The sequence below is a fragment of the Gavia stellata genome, chromosome 2 (genome assembly GCF_030936135.1).
Source record: "Gavia stellata isolate bGavSte3 chromosome 2, bGavSte3.hap2, whole genome shotgun sequence".
NCBI classification, from domain to species: domain Eukaryota; kingdom Metazoa; phylum Chordata; class Aves; order Gaviiformes; family Gaviidae; genus Gavia; species Gavia stellata.
Window position 1 is genome coordinate 109,290,245 of NC_082595.1, and position 22,174 is coordinate 109,312,418.

At 46.8% G+C, this 22,174-nt stretch overlaps 1 protein-coding gene across 1 annotated transcript; it reads left to right on the top strand.

The window, feature by feature from the left end:
* The first annotated feature begins 13,874 nt into the window (after positions 1–13,874).
* On the top strand, positions 13,875–15,699 carry LOC104252705 (interleukin-17F). Its single transcript, XM_009814274.2, has 3 exons — positions 13,875–13,901; positions 14,470–14,714; positions 15,462–15,699. The coding sequence occupies exons 1-3, from the start codon at positions 13,875–13,877 to the stop codon at positions 15,697–15,699; spliced, it is 510 nt and encodes a 169-aa protein (XP_009812576.2).
* Positions 15,700–22,174: the final 6,475 nt, after the last annotated feature.

Here is a 22,174-nt window from a genome sequence, read left to right on the forward strand (position 1 = left end):
ACGCTTGCAGCCCAGAAAGCCAACCATATTCTGGGCTGCATCAAAAGAAGCGTGACCAGCAGGTTAAGAGAGGTGATTTTCCCCATCTACTCCACTCTCATGAGACCCCACCTGGAGTACTGCGTCCAGCTCTGGGGCCCCCAACGTAAGAAGGACATAGACATGTTGGAGGAAGTCCGGAGGAGGACCACAAAGATGACCAGAGGGCTGGAGCGCCTCTCCTATGAAAACAGGCTGAGAGAGCTGGGATTGTTCAGCCTGGAGAAGAGAAGACTCCAGGATGACCTTATAGCAGCCTTCCAGTACCTGAAAAGGGTCTACAAGAAAGCTGAAGAGTGACTTTTTACCAGGGCCTGTAGTCATAGGACAAGGGGTAATGGCTTTAAGCTGAAAGAGGGTAGATTTAGATTAGATATTAGGAAGAAATTCTTTCCCATGAGGGTAGTGAGGCACTGGAACAGGTTGCCCAGAGAAGTTGTGGATGCCCCAACCCTGGAAGTGTTCAAGGCCAGGTTGGACGGGGCTTTGAGCAACCTGGTCTAGTGGAAGGCTAAGCATGGCCGGGGGGTGGAAACTAGGTGATCTTTACAGAATCACAGAATCACAGAATGACAGGGGTTGGAAGGGACCTCTGGAGATCATCTAGACCAACCCCCCCCACCAGAGCAGGGTCACCTAGAGCAGGTTGCACAGGAATCTCATCCAGGCAAGTTTTGAATATCTCCAGAGAAGGAGACTCCACAACCTCTCTGGGCAGCTTGTTCCAGTGCTCTGCCACCCTCAAAGGAAAGAAGTTCCTCCTCATGTTTAGGTGGAACTTCCTATGACCAAGTTTGTGCCCATTACCTCTCGTCCTGTCACTGGGCACCACTGAAAACAGACTGGCCCCATCCTCCTGGCACCCACCCCTTCAGTATTTATAAGCATTGATAAGATCCCCCCTCAGTCTTCTCTTCTCCAGACTAAAAAGACCCAAGTCCCTCAGCCTTTCCTCATAAGAAAGATGTTCCAGTCCCCTAATCATCTTTGCAGCCCTTTGCTGTACCCTCTCCAGCAGCTCCCTGTCCTTCTTCAACTGGGGAGCCCAGAACTGGACACAGACCTCCAGACGCGGCCTCACCAGGGCAGAGTAGAGGGGAAGGATAAGGTCCCTTCCAACCCAAACCATTCTATGACTCTATGATATGGTCTGGATGAACTATTGTCAGTTAAGGTTTTGTCCATATCTGCTCATGTCGATATGATAGAGATACTGTTTGCTTAATGCCCACTGCTCCCTTACTGGATGTGCAAGATTTTCGCCACAGAAATATTAAAAGTCACAAGTGTCAAAGACCTGACTCTTTCACGTGATGTGTACTACTGTCTCTATGGGATCCTGTGACACGTTCATGTCCTGCCGTGGGTGGGAGCGTGAGACACAGATGCTCAGTGGATTTGGGTCTGTGGGTGGAGTCATTTAAGGGACTGGAGTGTACAAACAAGGTTGATCATATAATCTCATGCTCACGAAGTCAGAGAGTAAACTGCAGTACTGTTGTCTTCAGAAAAACGTCCTCCCTCTCACCCAGGATGTGGCGACATGGCCATTGGTTATAAACTGGGAAACACAGGCTCTTCATTCTCACAGACCTTTGCTTCTTTCTCCTGGTCTGGGATGATGCACATTTTTGTGGTCCTATCTACTCTGGGCTCGATGGGGACTGAAGAAAGAAAAGCCCCTGACCCTTATGGTTTGCTGAGCTTTGATACTGGCTCCGGAGCGGAGGATCACAACGGGGGACCCTTCCTAAGGCAGCAAACCACGAAGGCGAAAGCACAGGGAGAGAGAGGGTGCCCCAGCCCGCCCCCCACACCCCCCCGAGCCGTCAGAGCGAGCTCCTGACGAGCGGCAGCTCTGACTCAGCATGGGGGGGATGAGAGCGGCGGCGGCCTGAGCCCCTCACCTACAAGAGCAGCCCCCAGGGAGCGCGAGCGACCCGGCGCGTGGCGACCAGGGCGGGCAAATAGGGCATGGTGCGTCAGAAGGGCGCGTCGCGTCAGTTTGCGCGTCAGTTGGCGCAGGCAGGGCGTGCAGGGAAGGCGTGCGGGCAGGGCCCGGTCCTCCCCGCCTGGCTCTAGAGGCTCTCTTGACGAGTGGTCATCGCCCTCCCAGAAGAGGCCCAGCTATGGTCTCCACTCGGCCGAAAGCCATTGCCAGAAGGAATGTGGCGACACAGACAGAGCCTCCACCCAAGCACGCGGCTCTCCAGGTCTCCGGCTGCCTGTCATTCGTGCCGGAGGCCAGGGGAGACAATATCTGCGTGTGGTGCGACCAGGTGAACGATCTGCTCAGCCTGGTGGCAGAGCTGAAAGAGGAGGCAGAGAGGCTAAGGAGTATCAGGGAATACAAGAGGGAGATAGACTGGTGGAGCCACACGCTACTGTCCCTGAGGGAAAGGCAGAGGATGGAGCTTCCACAAGAAACAGAGGATCCCTTACCCTCTTGCCACCAGGCCAAAGGAGGGGACCTAAGAGACGAAGGGGAATGGAAACAAGTCCCTGCTCGGGGCAGCAGGCGAATCCCCTCCCGGCCTCCCTCACCTTCCCAGCTGCCCCTACACAACAGACATGGGGCTCTGGAACTTGAGGGCCAGGATAATGAGGATATGGATGAAAGTCCTTCCAGGGGGCTGCCTAGGGCAAGACAGTCTGCCCCACGCATCACAACCACCTCTACTAAGACAAAAAGGAGGGTAATTGTCGTAGGCAATTCCCTCCTGAGGGGAAGAGAGGGCCCAATATGCCAACCAGATCCAACCCACAGGGAAGTCTGCGGCCTCCCTGGGGCCCGGGTGAGAGAGGTCACGAGGAAACTCGCCGGTCTGGTACGGCCCACTGATCACTACCCGCTGTTGGTTTTGCAGGTTGGCACAAATAAGCCTAAAAGTGATCAAGAGGGACTTCAGAGCGCTGGGGAGACTGGTTGAGGGATTGGGAGTGCAGGTTGTGTTTTCCTCAATCCCTTCAGTGGCGGGGAGGAACGCTGAAAGGAAAAGGAAAGCGAACCTGGTCAACGCGTGGTTCAGAGGCTGGTGCCGTCGGAGGAATTTTGGGTTTTTTGACCATGGGGCGGTCTACATGGCACCGGGCCTGCTGGCTGCAGACAGAGTTCAACTATCCTCAAGGGGGAAAAGGATTCTCGCTCAAGAGTTGGCGAATCTCATCGAGAGGGCTCTAAACTAGATTTGAAGGGGGAAGGCGATGAAACCAGGCTACCTAGAGATGAGCCTAGGACCAGCGTGCTGATGTTGGGGGCGAAATCGATAGCCCAGCTCAAGTGCATCTACTCCAATGCACGCACCATGGGCAGCAAACAGGAGAAGCTGGAAGCCGTTGTGCAGTGGGACAGCTATGACGTAGTCACCATCACAGAAACATGGTGGGACAGCTCACATGACTGGAGTGCTGCAATGGATATAAGCTCTTCAGGAGGGATAGGCAAGGAAGGAGAGGTGGTGGGGTGGCTTTGTATGTTAGGGAGTGTTTTGATTGTATAGAGCTCAACGGTGGTGATGACAAGGTTGAGTGCTTATGGGTAAGGATGAGGGGGAAGGTTAACAAGGCAGATAACCTGCTAGGTGTCTGTTATAGACCACCCAACCAGAACGAAGAAGCTGACAAAGCATTCTACAAGTGACTGGCAGAAGTCTCATAGTCACAAGCCCTTGTTCCTGTGGGGGGCTTCAACTTACTGGATGTCTGTCGGAAATATAACACAGCAGAGAGGAAACAGTACTGGAGGTACCTGGAATGTGTGGAAGATAACTTCCTGACGCAGCTGGGAAGGGAGCCTACTAGGGGACGTGCCCTGCTTGACCTGCTGTTTACAAACAGAGAGGGTCTGGTGGGACAAGTGAAGGTTGGAGGCCATCTTGGGCTTAGCGACCATGAAATGATAGAATTCTCAGTTCTTGGTGAAGTAAGGAGGGGGGTCAGCAAAACCAGTACGAGGGACTTCTGGAGGGCAGACTTCGGCCTGTTCAGGACACTGGTTGAGAGGGTCCCTTGGGAGATGGTCCTGAAGGGCAAAGGGGTCCAGGAAGGCTGGACCTTCTTCAAGAAGGAAGTCTTAAAGGCGCAGGAGCAGGCTGTCCCCATGTGCTGTAAGAAGAGCCGGCGGGGAAGATGACCAGCTGAATGGGGAGCTTTTGCTGGGACTCAGGAAAAAAAGGAGAATTTATCAACTCTGGAAGAAGGGGCAGCCAACTGAAGTAGAGTACAAGGACCTTGTTAGGTCATGCAGAGAGGGAATTAGAAAGGCAAAAGCCCAGCTAGAGCTCAATCTGGCCACAGTCGTAAGGGATAACAAAAAATGCCTCGATAAATACATTAACAACAAAAAGAGAGCCAAGGAGAACCTCAATCCTTTACTGAATGTGGGCGGGAACACCATCACCAGGGGCGAGGAAAAGGCTGAGGTACTTAATGCCTTCTTTGCCTCAGTCTTTAATAGCCAGACCAGGTATCCTCAGGGTATTCAGTCCCCTGAGCTGGAAGACAAGGATGGAGAGAAAAATAAACTCCCTGTGATCCAGGAGGAAGCAGTTAATGACCTGCTATGCCACCTGGACACTCATAAGTCTATGGGGCCTGATGGCATCCACCCAAAGGTGCTGAGGGAGCTGGCGGAGGAGCTTGCCAAGCCCCTCTCCGTCATTTGTCAACAGTCCTGGTCAACGGGGGAGGTCCCGGACGACTGGAGGATTGCCAACGTGACACCCATCTACAAGAAGGGCCGGAAGGAGGATCTGGGGAACTACAGGCCTGTCAGCCTGACCTCGGTGCCGGGGAAGATTATGGAGAGGTTCATCTTGAGGGCGCTCACAGGGCACGTGCAGGACAACCAAGGGATCAGGCCCAGCCAGCACCGGTTCATGAAAGGCAGGTCCTGCTTGACCAACCTGATCTCCTTCTATGACCAGGTGACCCGCCTAGTGGAGGAGGGAAAGGCTGTCGATGTTGTCTACTTGGACTTTAGTAAAGCCTTCGACACTGTCTCCCACCGCATTCTCCTGGAGAAGTTGGCGACTCGTGGTTTAGACAGGCACACTCTTCGCTGGGTAAAAAACTGGCTGGACGGCCGAGCCCAGAGAGTCGTGGTGAATGGAGTGAAATCCAGTTGGCGGCCGGTCACAAGCGGATTCCCCCAGGGCTCAGTTTTGGGACCGGTCTTGTTTAATATATTTATCGATGATCTGGATGAGGGGATTGAGTGCACCCTCAGCAAGTTTGCAGATGACACCAAGTTGGGTGGGAGTGTTGATCTGCTGGAGGGTTGGAAGGCTCTGCAGAGGGATCTGGACAGGCTGGATCGATGGGCCGAGGCCAACTGGATGAGGTTCAACAAGGCCAAGTGCCGGGTCCTGCACTTGGGTCACAACAACCCCATGCAACGCTACAGGCTTGGGGATGAGCGGCTGGAAAGCTGCCCCACAGAAAAGGACCTGGGGGTGTTGGTCGACAGCCGGCTGAAGATGAGCCAGCAGTGTGCCCAGGTGGCCAAGAAGGCCAACGCCATCCTGGCCTGTATCAGAAAGAGTGTGGCCAGCAGGAGTAGGGAGGTGATTGTGCCCCTGTACTCAGTGCTGGTGAGGCCGCACCTCGAATGCTGTGTTCAGTTTTGGGCCCCTCACTACAAGAAAGACATTGAGGTGCTGGAGCGTGTCCAGAGAAGGGCAACGAAGCTGGTGAGTGGTCTGGAGCACAAGTCTGATGAGGAGCGGCTGAGGGAGCTGGGGTTGTTCAGTCTGGAGAAGAGGAGACTGAGGGGACACCTCATCGCTCTCTACAACTACCTGAAAGGATGTTGCAGAGAGGTGGGTGTTGGTCTCTTCTCCCAAGTGACGAGTGACAGGACAAGAGGAAATGGCCTCAAGTTGCACCAGGGGAGGTTCAGGCTGGATATTAGGAAAAATGTCTTTCCTGAGAGAGTGGTGAAACACTGGAACAGGTTGCCCAGGGAGGTGGTGGAGTCACCCTCACTGGAGGTGTTCAAGGAACGTGTGGACGAGGCATTGTGGGACATGGTTTAGTGGGCATGGTGGTGTTGGGTTGATGGTTGGACTTGATGATCTTACAGGTCTTTTCCAACCTTAGTGATTCTGTGATTCTGTGATTCTGTGATTCTCATCCCTGTATCCATTTTAGGGCTAACTTGTTGGCTGTCATTCCTTGCCTACTGTTTGCAGTGGAAAATTAAGAGAGTAAGGCCTGCAAACGAGCACAGGAGAATAGATGATGGCCTCCAGCACTGATGGAGAAGCTGTTGTAGAAGGAATAAATGATCATGCAGGATTGCACATTGGTTGAAATACAGACAGGACCACAAATCCTTTTTCTAGCCCTAGTTGGGTTCAGCACAGTAAGTTCACCCAGAAAAAAGAGCTGTTAAAAGCAGCAGTGATGGTCCATTTCAACAGAGGAATTACTGAAGAGCTCGGTTTGGCATACACCTATTTGTTTTGCCCTTGTAGCCATGTCATCAGCACAGAAAGGACCAGGTGTGGTTAAGAGGCGTCATTCAAGTTAAAATAGGACAGCGGGCTTCTGTCGCCCAGCCGTTACCCCCACCCCACCGCTGCGAGGCCACACATCTCGGGGACGGAGACCTTCAGCAGTGGTTATTCTCTGAAATCTCTGCCTGGGATAGTTCTGGAAACTGCATTGCACTGCGGTCAGAATTTGCATATGTTTGGAAAAATGATGAATTTCCTTTTCTTATTTTATAAAAAAGAAAAAAGGGTCAACCCAAACCCCAGCTAGGTGAAAGTGCTCAAAAATTAAGATCATTGCGCATTTGCAACGCTCATCAAAACCACTCTGAGTCACTTATTCTCTAATACTTTTGAATTCTGACACTTTCTTGCACACAAAATGTTGTGGGCAGGAGTCATTTCTCTGCGAGAAAAAAAAAATGGAGCTTGACTTCTTAAAACAGGATTATGAATGACTGAGTTTTTCAGATTTCACCCAGCAGCAGGCAAATGGCCACAGTGGAAGCAACTTTATTACTGCAGTCTGCCTTACCAAACCTACCCGGCAGCCCTGAGTATAAGCCCTGGGATATAGGTACATTGAGTGCATCGGTGATAAAACTAGTTTTCTGAACCTAATTTGGTTTGAAAGCAGTGGGTGGTGCAGCACAACCTTGTGGCCAAGCAGCCACCAGCTAAGGACTGGCATTTTGGCACGTAGCACCGACCTCTTGATGCTCCGTGCAAGTTTCTTTCCTACAACGTTGCCTTGCACCATTACCGAAACCGCGAGACGGTTTCATGGGCACTGCGTGGCGCCCTGCGTGGCGAGGGCTGCTTCCCCCTCTGCCGAGCTGCTCGAGAAGGCAGATCCCAAACCTTGTGGGCATCATCGCAGTCCAGGGCTGCAGGGAGTGCCTCTTGCAGATAAGAACTGAGATTGCAGGGAGACTGCTTCCATTTAACGATGCTGCCCCATCTTCCCTCCTCTTCGGTCCCCGTCCTGATACGGTTGAAGATTTCAGAATCAGATTCTCATTTGCATTGTGCTTTCTGTAAGCCTTCCCAAAATAGTAAGCTTCATCACACTGGGGACCAAGCTACGGGGCTCAATTTCATCCTCATGAGGTGTTTGAGAGCATGAAATGAGGAATTTCAGCATCCCATACTCTGACAACTCTCCTCTCTTGCATCAGCCAGGAGAGTACACACAACTGTACAGATAACCTTGTGCACTGCTGCGTTCCTCGTTTTGTTGTCCCATTGAAGTCAGGCTGCACCTCACACAAGTGTAAAATCACAAGCCGTGCCCGTGTATGAGAAACTTGTATTTGCAAATTTTGACAGCTGGAACTGAGAAAACTACACAAGGAGAATTTATCTTTTTCTTTTCCCAATGAATGGTGCAAAAGAACTGACTCTCAGATGTTCTCCTGACAAGTCTGTAACATGATTTTCTCCCTGTTTGCCATAGATTTTCAGTTTTGGAAATTCTGAGCACTCCAGTGCAGCTACTCCTAATTTACTGCAGAAACAGTCAGGAAAGTATCTGTAGCTGGAGGTGAAAGAGGCTGACAAATCTGCAGCTGGCAACTGGTTTTGAGATAAGGACGAATACACCAAGGACTTCCTGACATTCTTCAGAATTTACGTTGTTTCAGATAAATTTTAATTGCAATGGTGCCAAAAAGGAAGAACAAGGATAGGGTAGAACACAGACTGACTGGAAATCTGACATCAATTTTGTGCAAACAGGAGAGTTTCTCAGTGCTACAGTTGTGAAGACGTGCCACTTACAAGCTCCCTGCCTCTCGGAGGGTCTGTGAGCATCAGGACATTGGAGCACTAGGCAGAGGATTTGTCTTGAGCTTGGAGCACCCCTCTGCAAGGGATGGATGGGTCAAGTGGAGATCCTCCCAAGCAGAGCAAGGAAAAAAATGTGCAGAGGTCTTGAAAGCATGACCCAAGAGGGAAGTGGGATGAGAACAACTTGTCCCTGTACCCAGTGGGGATGGGAAATAAATGTCTCAACCTGCAGCAAGTGAAATTTCAGATGGACATGTGGGAAGTGTTGCAGGCAGGAGCTGCTGGGCATGGGGCAGCAGCAGGGACCCCAGGTCCTTCTCCCCCTGCTTCCTGCCATTCGCTGCTGCCAAGGTGTGGGCGAGACATAAGATGAGAGCAGACAGCACAGCAAACAGAGCATTTCAATATGAGTTGTTAATTGTTTGTATAAACCATTCCATCAGCTTGAATATGAGCCAATTTTATGCATAAAGGGTTTCTTCTTGTACAGTTTATAACTGGCTGTGAAATGTATTGCCACAGGATGTCTCTGAAGCCATGAAAATAAAGCATTAACAGAGAGATCTTTAACTGATAACAAAACTCTTTGGTCATTAACATCGCTGATAACCACAAAAACAAATAATTGAGGAGACACATTAAATCATTGGTGCTCAAGGGAGACCGCTACCACCTCTGGTTTCAACCTAGATCCCCTCTCATCAGCCAGTCGTTGCATTTCTCAAAGTTTCCTTTGCATGCAGACAAGTACCTTGCCTCCTTGCCAGGAGATATTTTCCCTTCCATTAGGTGTTAGGTGCTAATCTGGCCCAGCTTTACAATGAACCTTTGGGCGCTACACTAACACAAGTAGTAATACAGCTGCTGACCAGGGTCCAGCTGTAACCTGAGGAGTCACATCCTGCACCCACCTCGTGGTGGCATAAAGCCCCTCTCCACTTACGTGGGCTACATTACAGTTACGTATTAATCATCTATTAATTACTACAGAGCAGGCATAAAACTGCATCTCATTAAGTCCAGCTCACATATCTGGAAGCCCTCTTTTTCCCTTGTCCCTCCAAACAGCAAACAAAAAAATGAATTCAGTGGTCTACTTCCCTTACGTTGACCTCCCAGTTACAGAATATCTATTAGATATTAGTCATGCAACAGACGTGTCAACCACTGACAGCAACTGTGGCTGATGAATAACTATGATATCAATTTGGCTGTTTGAAAAATTTAGGCATGCAGCAGGGCATGATAATCTCTACTGCAGCTGTTGGGGATGAAAAGCAGAGGTGTCTGACAGAGGAAAAATGTCACTTTACCTTTTCTGCCATGTCTCCTGTACAAAGATCAAGGGGTGGGAGATCGGTGCAGTGATTTAACCAGTTTGGAGGGGACATCTGAATGTCTCTGATCCAGCCATCCATTCAGAGCAGGACTAAATTAAACTAAACTAAAATTAAACTTCAGTGTTTAATCAGGGTGCTCAGAGATCATCAAGTTCTGAGTTTCTCTCAGATAACCACTGCCCTCAGGCTCAGTCTAATCATTGTTCTCCTAGAAATTACCTCCACAATGCACAGTGGGTCACAGAATCACAGAATCACAGAATCACTAAGGTTGGAAAAGAACTGTAAGATCATCAAGTCCAACCATCAACCCAACCCCACCATGCCCATTAAACCATGTCCCACAGTGCCACGTCCACATGTTCCTTGAACACCTCCAGTGATGGTGACTCCACCACCTCCCTGGGCAGCCTGTGCCAATGCTTCACCACTCCCTCCATAAAGAAATTTTTCCTAATATCCAGCCTAAACCTCCCCTGGCGCAACTTGAGGCCATTTCCTCTTGTCCTGTCACTCATCACTTGGGAGAAGAGACCAACATCCACCTCTCTGCAACCCCCTTTCAGGGAATTGTAGAGAGCGATGAGGTTTCCCCTCAGACCATGCAATGCTTTTATGTAGGAGGAAGAGTGTTGCCTTATTTATAGGGATTTATAAGACTATGTACTCAAGAGGAAGAAAATGCATTCTCTCTAACAATAAAAAATAAGTAAATATCTTCCTACATGTAAATGGAAAAGCTCCTTATTTTCCAAAAGTAGCATAAACTTAACTGATAGTGATTGAAAAAAATGCTTTAAGTATTTGGAGATATCTGCCATTTCTCTTTTAATTTACAGAAGCTCAATCAGGACACCAGAGCTCTGGTGCTGACGCACACTGACTTTGAGGGGAGAAAGTGTTGTCAAGGTCAATATACTCATATTTGGGTGCTTGAAGGATGTCAGCTGGGTAAAGTACTTAAGCAGCAACTTAATCTCAAAAAAGCTTTCACCAGAGCCAAGAGAAGGGCTAGGTTTGATTTCAAAAGGCTTTAAATAATCTTTAATCTTTTTGTTTCAGTAAGCTTTTGTTAGTGTCCCAGTTTTCAGATCTCTAGATAAGAGAGAGTTAAGTGTCAGAATAAAACAAATGCCACAGGGTAAAATCTAATCTTATGGAAATAATCATGTTCAATTTTTGTTTTCACTTCAGACCAGGAAGAATTGGAAAATAATTATTTGGGACTTGGAAAAATCTTGGAACCAGAAATGTGGGAGTTTCATTTGTAAAATTCAGACCTGGTGGAAGCATTTCAAGAGGTATATTTTCTCCTGAGACCCTCTCATCTTGCCTATGACAATTGCAAACAAATGTGTTCATCGCTCAAAATAAACCATGGAAAGTTTTTTGGCTTTTTTTCACCATTGCAGTGTTGCATTACATTAGCCATGTTTGAATGGGTAACTATGCATCTTTCAAGTACTGAGGTAACCCAAACCACTGACACGTTTAAAATAGACGAGCCTGGATTTAGGGTCAGGCTGCTTGAACCTGACCTTCCGCTACCTTGCACACTTTTGAAATCTTTTCTGCTTCTAAAATGGGAAATTCACCTGACCCACTTTGAATGGATATTTCAGTAAACGGCATTAGAGAAAACCCCTTCTGAGGGAACCATTTCCTTTAACCTGTACATCTCTAACTCTAAGAGGGAAACTGAATTATACATTTAACTTTACAAGCATCAGCATCTTTTAAACAAGCTGATATAGGTCATGGCTATCCCAGAAACCGCAAACTAAATTCTACCCTTATTTACATCCTCCTTTGGATGGCACAAGGTGAGTAAAATTTGGACTTACATGTAAATATTAAGCAAATGTAAAAACACACCTTATTTGCATCATTTTCATCTGAAAACATCAGTAAAATTAGACCTAAGAAAAGGCATACGTCAGCAGATCAAGGCTGTTACACTGAATGTTACTTTATGGTGCACATAGCTACCTGTAACCCACTGTCAGAGCAAAGTGACGAGAGTCATTTCCTAAAAAAGAAATGTTAGAGAAGGATAGATTCAATGTTCACCCCCCTCCTTTCTAAAAATAAGCCCCTTTGTCAAGAATCTCTCTAAAATTCAGCCTACGAGTAGCATCAACGCCCTTGTGTCTGTCCATCGCCCACCTACCCTCCAGGAACCTCATCAGAGAAGATGGCAGTAGCTGGTTTATTAGATCTCATAGTTCATTACGATCAGCATCATTACCTGGGAAGCCGCAGCCTGAGAGATTTGAGCCTACCCCTCTCTCTGTACCCCAGGTTTTATAGCACTCTAGGGGGAGAGTCTTTCCTTGGGAGACGTTGAGTTGTCCTAAGTAGCTATGCCATGAAGTATTTACCACGGAGAAGAAGACACTGTAGGCTAGTCATTGGAATATTTGCCTGGGAGAGGTATCAAGTTTCTAGTTCCTGGTCCAGTATCTACTTTATCCAAAATTTTCACATCCCTAATTTGGTGCTGACTGGAGTAACCGTAGAGCTGTGAGCTTTCAACAAAGGATACTGAATGATGCCACAGAATCAGCCTGCCCCATAGAGCATCCCATACAATCCAGTGACCAAGGTACTTACTAGAGGGCTGTTGATTTAAATCCCTGAAAGCAAATGAGAGGAACAACTACAGACATCCTTTCTTGCAGGCAAGCTCTCTTTCAGGGTCAAGCCCACAGCTTTTCATGAGCGTTCAGAGCTCATCAAGACATCTGCCTCAGAAGAAACAAAAAATAAGGCAGTTGCTATCAGCCAGAGCAAGAACGATGACCTAACGTCAAAAGGGGGCACAGACTTGAAGCAGCCCAACCTCTCCAAGTCTGCAATCCCCTTACAATATCTTAGTGAAAATCTAGAAAAATGCCCCTGAATGGGAGAAAGATCCTGACTGCCACCATGTCAAATGGAGACTGTCCACTTGAACACATGGATTTAAATATTGCATGTTTAAATACTAACATGTCAGGGTACATCACAGCTGCAGTATGTTGGTCTTACAAGGACAGAGAGACAGCAGAGTTGGATTAGGAGCTACGTAGGATCATTGATCACTGTCACCCAGGACACAAGGCTGGGACACAGGGAGTCATAATGCCTTGGGGCTACACAACGCAAGGTATTGTAGCTCCCTATATTTTCAAGTGCAGTATGCTATCACCTATATACCATGGATGAGATGCCTGCAGTTCCTTCCAGTTTTCCTGCCCACAAGAGGAGTCATTTTGCATCTCTCAGCCTTCACAAGGTTTCTCTTGAATCCCTCTGTCCTCTCCCTAACTTAGGAATAGAAGGTTTAACTACATCCATCGCACTTCCCAGACCCCTTTCCTTAGGATCGCAGCCCTGTCTCATAGCACAAGAGCCTGAAGTGAAATGAAAAGGTGGCAAGCTCAAAATCAATGTTCAGGGGTTTCTTTTCCCCAGATGGAGAATGACTGAATTTGGGAACTCTCTTATCACAAAGCATTCTGGTCAAAACTGACATATCGCACCTGAGGTGTAGACATGAATAAAAATAGCTTGATCCAGACCAGGACATTTGAGAAAGAAATAGGAGCTTGAGAAGGAACCTGAGTCCCTAGGCACCAAGGCAAGTGACAGTACATGGCAAGTATGGAGAGCAATTGGAGGGGGGCCAGCTGTCCAACATCTGCCCAATTCACTATGAAAAGACATCAGAGTGACCTAGGAGCAAACAGATCGAATCTGGCAGTGCCAGTGACGTTAGCATTTTTGATACCTACAGCATCCCAGGTTGAGACCATGAAGCGCATCAACTTATGTTTGACTAGATGTCAACTCCAGTCCCAATTTAAAATTGCGCACTTTGCACCCGCTTACTGCAGTGCGTGCCAATTTTTTGGTGGTTTTCTAATATCATCATTGAGTTTTGTTACTACTTGAGTGACATGGCTAAAGCAATGACATCATCTACAGATCTAAGAAAGAGTGAGCCCATATCCTGTCTTCCACCTGCGTTAATGGAATATATACACATATACCTTTTAATTTAAGTTATGGTCAGAAACCACAGCTAAGGTTGGGAAAAAACCACCTACTCCACATTAACTAGGACAGCACAGAAGCCCTTATAAAAAGTCCACCAGCAAACGTGCCCAGACATCTTCAGTTCGACAGAGCCCAGCACAAGCATTCAGCCGCAGTAAGAGAAGGAAGGAAGATGTCTCCGATCCTTTGTGCTTCTCTGGTAAGAACTTGCTTTCTGTTTTTTCTCCCCGGTTTGACAGAAACAGATTTAAATTCTAATAGATGCTTGTCAGGAATGGGGATCTGCACCCCCCTTTAAAATGCTTGTTTAAACCATTAATAATTGAAAATAACTAACAACGGGGACTTCTGAATAGCACCAGGATGGGGCAGCAATGAGGCTGTACGGGTATGTTAGTGAACGGGGCTACTGCCACGTACTCTGAAGTCAAGAAATACATTGAAAACTCAAGCTTAGAGTGTCTTTTTGTTGTTATATCCTTTCTGCTATCTCCTGTATTATATTATTTTGTATCATTGAAATTTTTTTATCACCAAATTACAATTGAGTGTATACCATACCTGTCAGCACTGTAAGAATTAGTTAATGAAAGCAAGCATGGATGTGATATACGGCACATTTTTCCGTAATTACTCCAACTTGCAGTTGAGACTTTAACTACCAGCTAGGCTGACCATGGATGAATTTCCCAGCCCCACAGAAGAGTTGTTAAGCAAGCTGTGCTACAGCAGCTGTACCTGTACCTAAATGCACCAATTGTTTTCAGTTCAGATCACTGCTCTTAATGCTGCTGGCCATGCTGTCAGCCAGCAGTTCTGCCTATGGGAAGGTGATACAGCCTGGACTCAAGGCGGAGAGCCTCTTCAAGCAAGCATATGCTGGATGCCTGACCCAAAAAGACTCAAAATTCCCTCAAACTGTGAGAGTCAACATAAGCATCGGCAACATGAACCAGGACACCAAAATGACTCTTGATGTCAGCAGCCGCTCTCTGGCTCCGTGGGATTACAGGTATGATCTCTGTCCCTTTGGTCTACAAATACACTGGGTGCCCTGGTCAAGAGTAAAGCCGAGGCTATGCCCACATCTTTATTATCAGTGCTTCTCCGCTGGGAGATTTTGAAATATGAGGGTATCCACAGTCCATATAATCCTCTTTGAAGGATAACCAATACAGAAAGGAGCACAGAGCAAAAACATGGTCTAGGACAAGATACAGAAAGCAAAGCAAAATACTTCTGTAATTTAATTAATTTTTTGTATATTGGGGCAAGCTTTATCTTCAAAAACATTCTTTACCTAAGACATCATAAATAATACCTCAGAAGGCTAACATTGCACCGAATTCAATGGTGGTTTAATAACATCTGCATCAGGCACTAAGAACATTTCATATTTTGGAGGGGAGCTGAAAGTCTTTGGGTCCATTAGTCAGTCTGACCTGTTGGGAAGCTCAAATCATTTCTATAGGTCTTTCAAAGTCAGTGCCTATTTGAAGCAAGTTCTTTGCAAAGGCAGTTGCATGAGGTCCTGTCATGCTTATTTTTTACACTTAAAAACCTGCGGTACTTACTTACTTACACTTTACTTACACTTAAAAACCTAGAGTAGTGGAGGGTCTACTGCCCCTTCATAGGCAATCTCCCAGGAGGTACAGGTTCCAGAGCTGGGAGCCCATAGTGATCCAGACTATCATGATTCTAGAGATGCAACATTTCCATTGCAAATATTTCTCTATTCTTTCATGTCAACTTACAGGATTGATGAGGACCACAACCGTTTTCCCCAAGTGATTGCCGATGCCAAGTGCCGCCACTCCAGGTGTGTGAATTTGGATGGGCAGCTGGACCACAGCGTCAACTCCGTCCCTATCAAGCAGGAGATCCTCGTCCTCCGGAGGGAGCAGAAGGGCTGCCACCAATCATACCGGTTGGAAAAGAAAATAATCACTGTGGGCTGCACATGTGTTACCCCCTTGATCCGACACCAGGCTTAAAGGGAGCCAGTAGTGTAAGAGCAGGGAGCCATGGAGGAGAGCTTCCTTGCCTAACAGTGATGAAATGAAGGTGCCTGATTCAGTCTCTGCAAGACTGAATCAAGCCATAATGATCAGATAGGATCTATCAGAATATATTAAAAATGAAGAAGTCTTAGTTTGAAAAAAAAAATATTTTCCCCCAAAATCTTGAACTGTATGAATTCAGAATCTGGACACCATCATGTGCTGGGCTGAAAAAGTAATGGGAACTCTTTACACATCTTTAGTTTACACTTTGAAATGTCTATTTATGTAATTCTATTTATGCTGGTGGAAAAGTTAGTAATAATGTATCAGTTTATTTATCTTCATGTAATAAAAAAATAGTAAATAACTCTGTAGTATTCTCCTTTCTTTCTAAAGAATGCTTTTTTGACAAGGCAAGAAATCACTCGATTCAATTATGACCATATAAAGGATTTCCATAACGCTAAAACCTAAAATTCTCTTGATAACCTCTAGCTCTGCTGCAGTAGAACGCAAAGCCCATAGAAAATTTAGGGCTTGTATCATTTACGCCATTTTACCGATAGAGAAACTAAGACACCTGGAGGAAAATTATTTACCAAATGACAACCAACAAATTCACGTTAAAGACAGACTAGCAAAAAAAGCAGTGGGTAACTACCCAGTTACCCACCCAATTATACGATTGGAAAGGAATGTCTAAAGATAGGTTCAACCCAATAATTTGCATGCTGCTTTAGGGGGGAAAGAAACTCCCTCACCTAAAATGGCAAGTGCGTTTCCACTGCTGAGTTTTAACTTTGGTCCGACGCTATCTAGAATTTCACTTCAATCCATTTCGACACATTTTCTGTGGTGCAGGGTCACTACCTGAGTACACGAGGAAAGGCGTATGAGCGAGTCGGGTAGATAATTGAAGCAATTAACCACGTATTGCTAACTGCAGTCGTAATTTTCTCCATGCTCGTGTCCTTCCAATACGTTCGCTGCCAGCAGTTAGGTCTTCAAATGTAGAGCACACTGACACAGCACTTCTACCACAGTTGTGATGGGACTTGCGTAGGAGGATGTCTAGCACTGCAGGTGGGTTTATTTAAAGCACACTTGGGTTAAAAGTGCTCAGATGAAAATGTTCCGTGTTTCAAAAGGCAGGCTGGTTTGCGAAGATGCGGATGTTTTGTTTGCTGACGCCTTGGGGAGGTGTGACCCTTCTCAGGAGCTGACAAAATGCCATTGGCAAATGCAACAACAAATACAGAATTTCTAGAGATGCAGAGATCAGGGATGGAAATCCCTAATGAGAGGCAAGGTCCCCTCAGGTGAAAACATCTTCTCCAGATCCAGCTGTGCTAACTGGAGCTGTGATCATGCCACCTTTTGCTGCTGGGGATTATTCCCTCCAGCTGTGCCAGTGAGCCTAAACCCTCCCTAATCTAGTCCAGGCAAAATCAGGTGGGTCAGCTTGTAACCTAAACTCACAGCACGGCCACAGGTTTCATACCATCCCTTGACCTAGCAGTTATACACTGGACCAAGGAAACACTAATTAACTCTGAGTGATCACAGTATCTGCAATCACAACAGTGAAATCCTGTCTACACCTTTAGTTACCTTCAAACACTGATATAACTTTGCCTATATGTAGGTATCTAGCAGTATATGTGATCCTAACTTAACTTGTTTCCTACCTTGTCTCCAGCTATTCTTCCTTAAGGTCTCCTGCAGGTCCTGAAGTTCACCCCAGCTGACTGTCCCAAGAATATTAAGCAAGGGAACGGACTGCCAAAAAAAAACCTAAATCAAGGAACACTCATCCTTTGAGGTTTTCAAGGAGTTATATAAATATCAGTCCAGAAAGACTGAAATAATGAAACTGACTGCCTTACCCATTAGATAATCTCTCAATGTCCTACCACTTGCTGCAGAAAGAGCTTTGGCAAACTGTCTGCAGCAGCCCAAGTAACTTCTAACAGTTAAAATTACAGTAAGTCCCACCCTGTATTACCTGGTAGTGATGTGCCGTTAGCTGGAGTTGGCACATGAGTAATGGAGACTAGTTAGCAATGGTGAGAGAGAGCTACTATGTGGAAAAAGTCAGAACCACGTCAGCAAGAGATGACGCAGTTGGAGTACCAAAACTCCGACAGTTTTCTGCTGATGGGCTGCAAAGATACTCCGGTCCCCCTTCCAGCAGCATCATTCTCCCTCAGACCATTTACCAACCCAATTAAATACATGCCTTAGGACACAACCCTTTTTTATTTACTTGGTCTCGTCCCAACTTCATGCTCACCTCTGCAAGATGCTTGGGTGTTGTACATGCTCCTGCAGAAGGTTTAATAGTATGGATTCATTTGGCCTGGATTCATTTGGCCCGAGGACTATTTTCTCTCCTACCACAAGTTCTCTTGTAACTCCTGGCATCATGAGCTAAGAGGTCTTCCTTCGCACTGCTGTGTTCAGCTGATAAGGTGCAGAATAATTCCAAATCAATGCACCCTGCCATGAGGTCACCTAATCAGTGCCTCTGTTTCTCTGGGCAAACATTCATGACTACAGTCAATAATGATCACGATAGAAGACCAAAGGGAGTAGGACCCCTCTTTCACCCTTGCACAGCTCTGGTCTGTTTGAGGTTCAACAGGTAAAGCTTGCTCTTTCTTGTTTTGGAGAGTTTCAGTGCAAATTCCTACTTATTTGATGTCTTTTAATGATATTGTCATGGGGCGGGGGGGGGGGGGGGGGGCGCGGGGAGGGGCAGGAATTGCTGCAAAACTCTCTTCAACACAAAGGTTTACAGTCCGGCACTGCTCCCTGTCTCAGTTTCAAGTCAGTTTGCAAAACCTGAGCAGCAGCGGCTTAGCAGCTGGATTCCTTGGCAACCTGTGAGTAAAACCCAGCAGAAAAGGAGGTTTGACATTGGATTTGTGTAGCAAATGATCAGATAACCATGCTCACCATTGCCAGTTATCAAAGCAAGCTAGACAGATACCAGATGCTTGTAAAAGGGGACATAGATTCAACTGTCTGGCAAGCCTTATGATGCAAAGGAGGCTAGGACTACAGATTTCAGAAGTCTGAAACAAAAAGCAAACCCAAAAAGTTATAGGGACAAGTTAGAGAGAAGATAAACCATCTCTATTCATTTACTGGAACAGGGAACCTTGATCATGATACAAACAAATTGTGCTTACTAAGAATGCACATAAAACAGAAACACGACTCTTTTTGTACAGGTAAAACCACCAAAAGTCACTCATAGAAAGCTATGCCCAGAAAACAGTATTTTGAGTAGTGCCTATTCAGTCCACGATCCCCAAAGAGCATCAAACATATTTTTAATCTTTTGTTGAAGTTACAGAAAAAGGTGAAAAAACTGACCTAGTTTTCTGAAGGAAAAAAATAAATAAAAGGCAAAGAAGAGTTACACAGAAAGCAGGAATGGATTTATCTGAAGAGCTGAGGACTTGAAGCTGCTACCACTATCCAGCCTTGGAAGCGTGGAGAATAATTAGCAAAGCCAGAAAATGTTTGTGAGAGCAACAAAGACAGAGAGCATGGTTTGTTTCTGGTGCTGAGCCTGGCTGGCATCTTCTCAGCTCCTGAAAGCCAGCACCAGCACACAGTCCCATCCCCACCAAGAGCTCTGAGCCTGCCCAAGCAGTATCAGGCAATCACAGACATTTTAAGCATTTATTTTTCTGTCACCACCTTGTAGCAGTGCTGTAGAAGATGCAGACTGGGCCCACTCACCTGGACTCTTCTTAAGCACAAGGTTAAAAATAATATCAGAGAAGAAAGAAGAGGAAGAAGGGGAAGGAGACAAGGGAATGAGATCACGGCAAGTCTCACATTTTACCCCGTGATGGTGACATGGGCACAGGTTTCTGGTCTGAACTGTCAGGCCGTCTCCCAGGACAGCCAGAACTCACAGCCAATAGGGAAACTCACCCCGGCATTTATACCCATCGTGCTGGCACCAAACCACAGATCCCCAAAGGACTGACCAGCAAATCACTCCTCCCCTTAAAATTTTGTCTGTTAAGTCTAACTCTCAACAAGCCATGTCGACTTCTGGATTTTCAAGCCATTTCTCCTCTGGCTTACCAAACATAAACGCAAACACAAAGAGTTTTTCGCTTGTTTCAACCTTTGCAACCTTTGCATTCTTTCTATATTTAATTTCTGTGCACTTTTAAAAGCAGTGATTTCGTGAAACAGGCTGACCTGGTCTGTAGTCCCTTTGAACACCCCCAGGAACATCTGCCTGTTGTCAAGGGTCCAGAGAATCCTGACTCACACCTGCAGCCCAACACATCCACAACACATCACAGCACGGGTCTGGGAGGAGGCATCTACCCGGGTTCACATCACTGCTCTGCCTCCCCGCCCATGCTAATGCAGGGGTCTCTGCATGCTCCCTCCAACATCCCATGGGAGCTGCTACAGAACGGGATCCCTGCGTGAACTGCCAGAACAGGCAAAGCCAAGGGAAGGAGTGAGCAAGGGGACAGGGAAAGGAGGTTAATGAGAGGCAAGCAGAAGGGGAAGGGAATAGGAAAGGCCACAAGGCTCAGATACCAACCTGTGACCGTAGGTTGCTCAGCCCAGCAGGTTACGAGAAGACACTATGGGACTGCTACTACACCTACAGCTGTGTCTTCTCCTCCTGGTAAAACAACCAAGTCCCTGAAGGCTGCTCTAAGCTACATTTCAGAGCCAGAGATTCCCAGCTGGGCATCCAGGGGCTGGGTCCGTTGCTGCAAGGGGAACAAAAACAAGCAAAACCTTTCAAAAGGCTGGTCCTCAGTTGTGAACTGTACTTGCTCTTGGTGGTGATATGACTGTGCTTCTTACAAGAAGCATAAAGTCGTTTGCTGTGTTCTTAGATTGCTGGGAATGAAAGCCAACCACCTACCACATCGCAAAAGCCAGCACCTAAAAAATAACCAGACTCATATTTACAACCAACTGCACTCTAAGAATGATGGCATTAGAAGGAAATAACCCTTGTTGCTTGTTTTATTTAGAAAAAATCCCCACGTACAAGCGCATGCCTTGCTGAGAGTTGTGTGGTTTGCAGTTGATAGCGCTGGCTGCAAAACCTCATGACCCATGGGTGAGACTTCCTTAATTAGCTACCTTTGCATTTTCTTAATTAGCTACTTCATAATTCATCCAGTTAGAACAACTCTTAAGCTAAGCTGATGGGTGTTTATGAGCATCGGCACAGGAGCTTAAACCCATTTAACTGCCACGAAACCAATGTCCAGGTAATTATGCCTGGAGAGAGAAATGTAGGCTAGTTTTCTCCCCGCAAAACAAGTGAGGACAACCCCACGAGCTAGGTTTATCGAGAGAGAGAAATAGGTCAGGAGTAAGAACCGGAGTGTGCAGTGTGCGATTTCCTGGTCAGTGGTTACTGTAAGAGGAGAGTTGGTGTTACGCAAGAGCGCGCAGAAGACGCCTCCATGGGTTTGCACTCCACCACATGAAGAGTTTGGTGGTCATAATGAAACAGCTGCTGCCACAAATGAGTACAAATGCTTGTAACTGAATGAGACGGTTTCTCCTCCTGGTTACCCATGGCTTGTTGAACAGGCTCCCAGTGACCTGCAGGGCAGGGAATATACCCATCTTGACAAACAAGCACCAAAGGAGTCATTTAGACCCAATGACTTGTCTGACCTACTCAGGGGAGGAAACCCAGGGTCTACCTGCAGCAGGTATATCTAATTTAAAGTGACTTCTGTGCAGCTGAAATGAAATACAAGAATGTTTGCACACAGGTTTACCCTGGTTTAAATGCAGGTGAACAAGGAAATACAGGCTTAAAACCTCTGCCAGCAGAAACTAGAGTCAGAGGTCTGAAAATCAGGCTTAGCTCTCGATGAAAGATGAGTAATGTTAAAAAAAATAAACACTGCAGCAATCCGATAAAATAATAAATAGTGAGTCTTGCTAGGCTCTGCTCCTTGTGTAGCTAAGAGATAGAAAGGGCAATTCCTCCTTTCCTAGTTAGGACACCTCAGCTCAGCAGGCAACCCTTCCCTGGAGGTGTTTATTCTTTGTTCCCTTGATGTGGAGGGATCTTCATCCACCACTTCAAGTCCAACACCTAATATTTGGCTGGTTAAAGAACAGTGAGATGAAGCCATCTTTGCTCAATTCCCTGCACCCATGCTCAGCCAACCATCCAGCTGGTGGAGGAGAAGGTTGCTTATAAGGATGACATCTTGTCTGGAAGAGGATAGGACAGGCCTTTCCCAGCTCACGTGACCCAGGCTAGACCCCCATCCCAAATTTCGGCTGCAGCCCTGCAATGCGATGTTTCTCCGCTCTTTTCCCACCATCCCTACAGACCATCCCCAAGGTCTAGATAACCTGGCTCCATTGCCAGCTCCCCCAGTGCTGCCTGTATAACCTCACTTCACCACTTTCAGCCCTTTTTTGCATCTTTTCATCT

Excerpts from the sequence above, each read along its gene's own strand:
- LOC104252705 (XM_009814274.2), top strand. The coding sequence starts at position 13,875 with ATGTCTCCGATCCTTTGTGCTTCTCTG. Across the intron at positions 13,902-14,469 it reads CGATCCTTTGTGCTTCTCTG|TTCAGATCACTGCTCTTAAT; the intron begins GTAAGAACTTGC and ends AATTGTTTTCAG. Across the intron at positions 14,715-15,461 it reads CTGGCTCCGTGGGATTACAG|GATTGATGAGGACCACAACC; the intron begins GTATGATCTCTG and ends GTCAACTTACAG.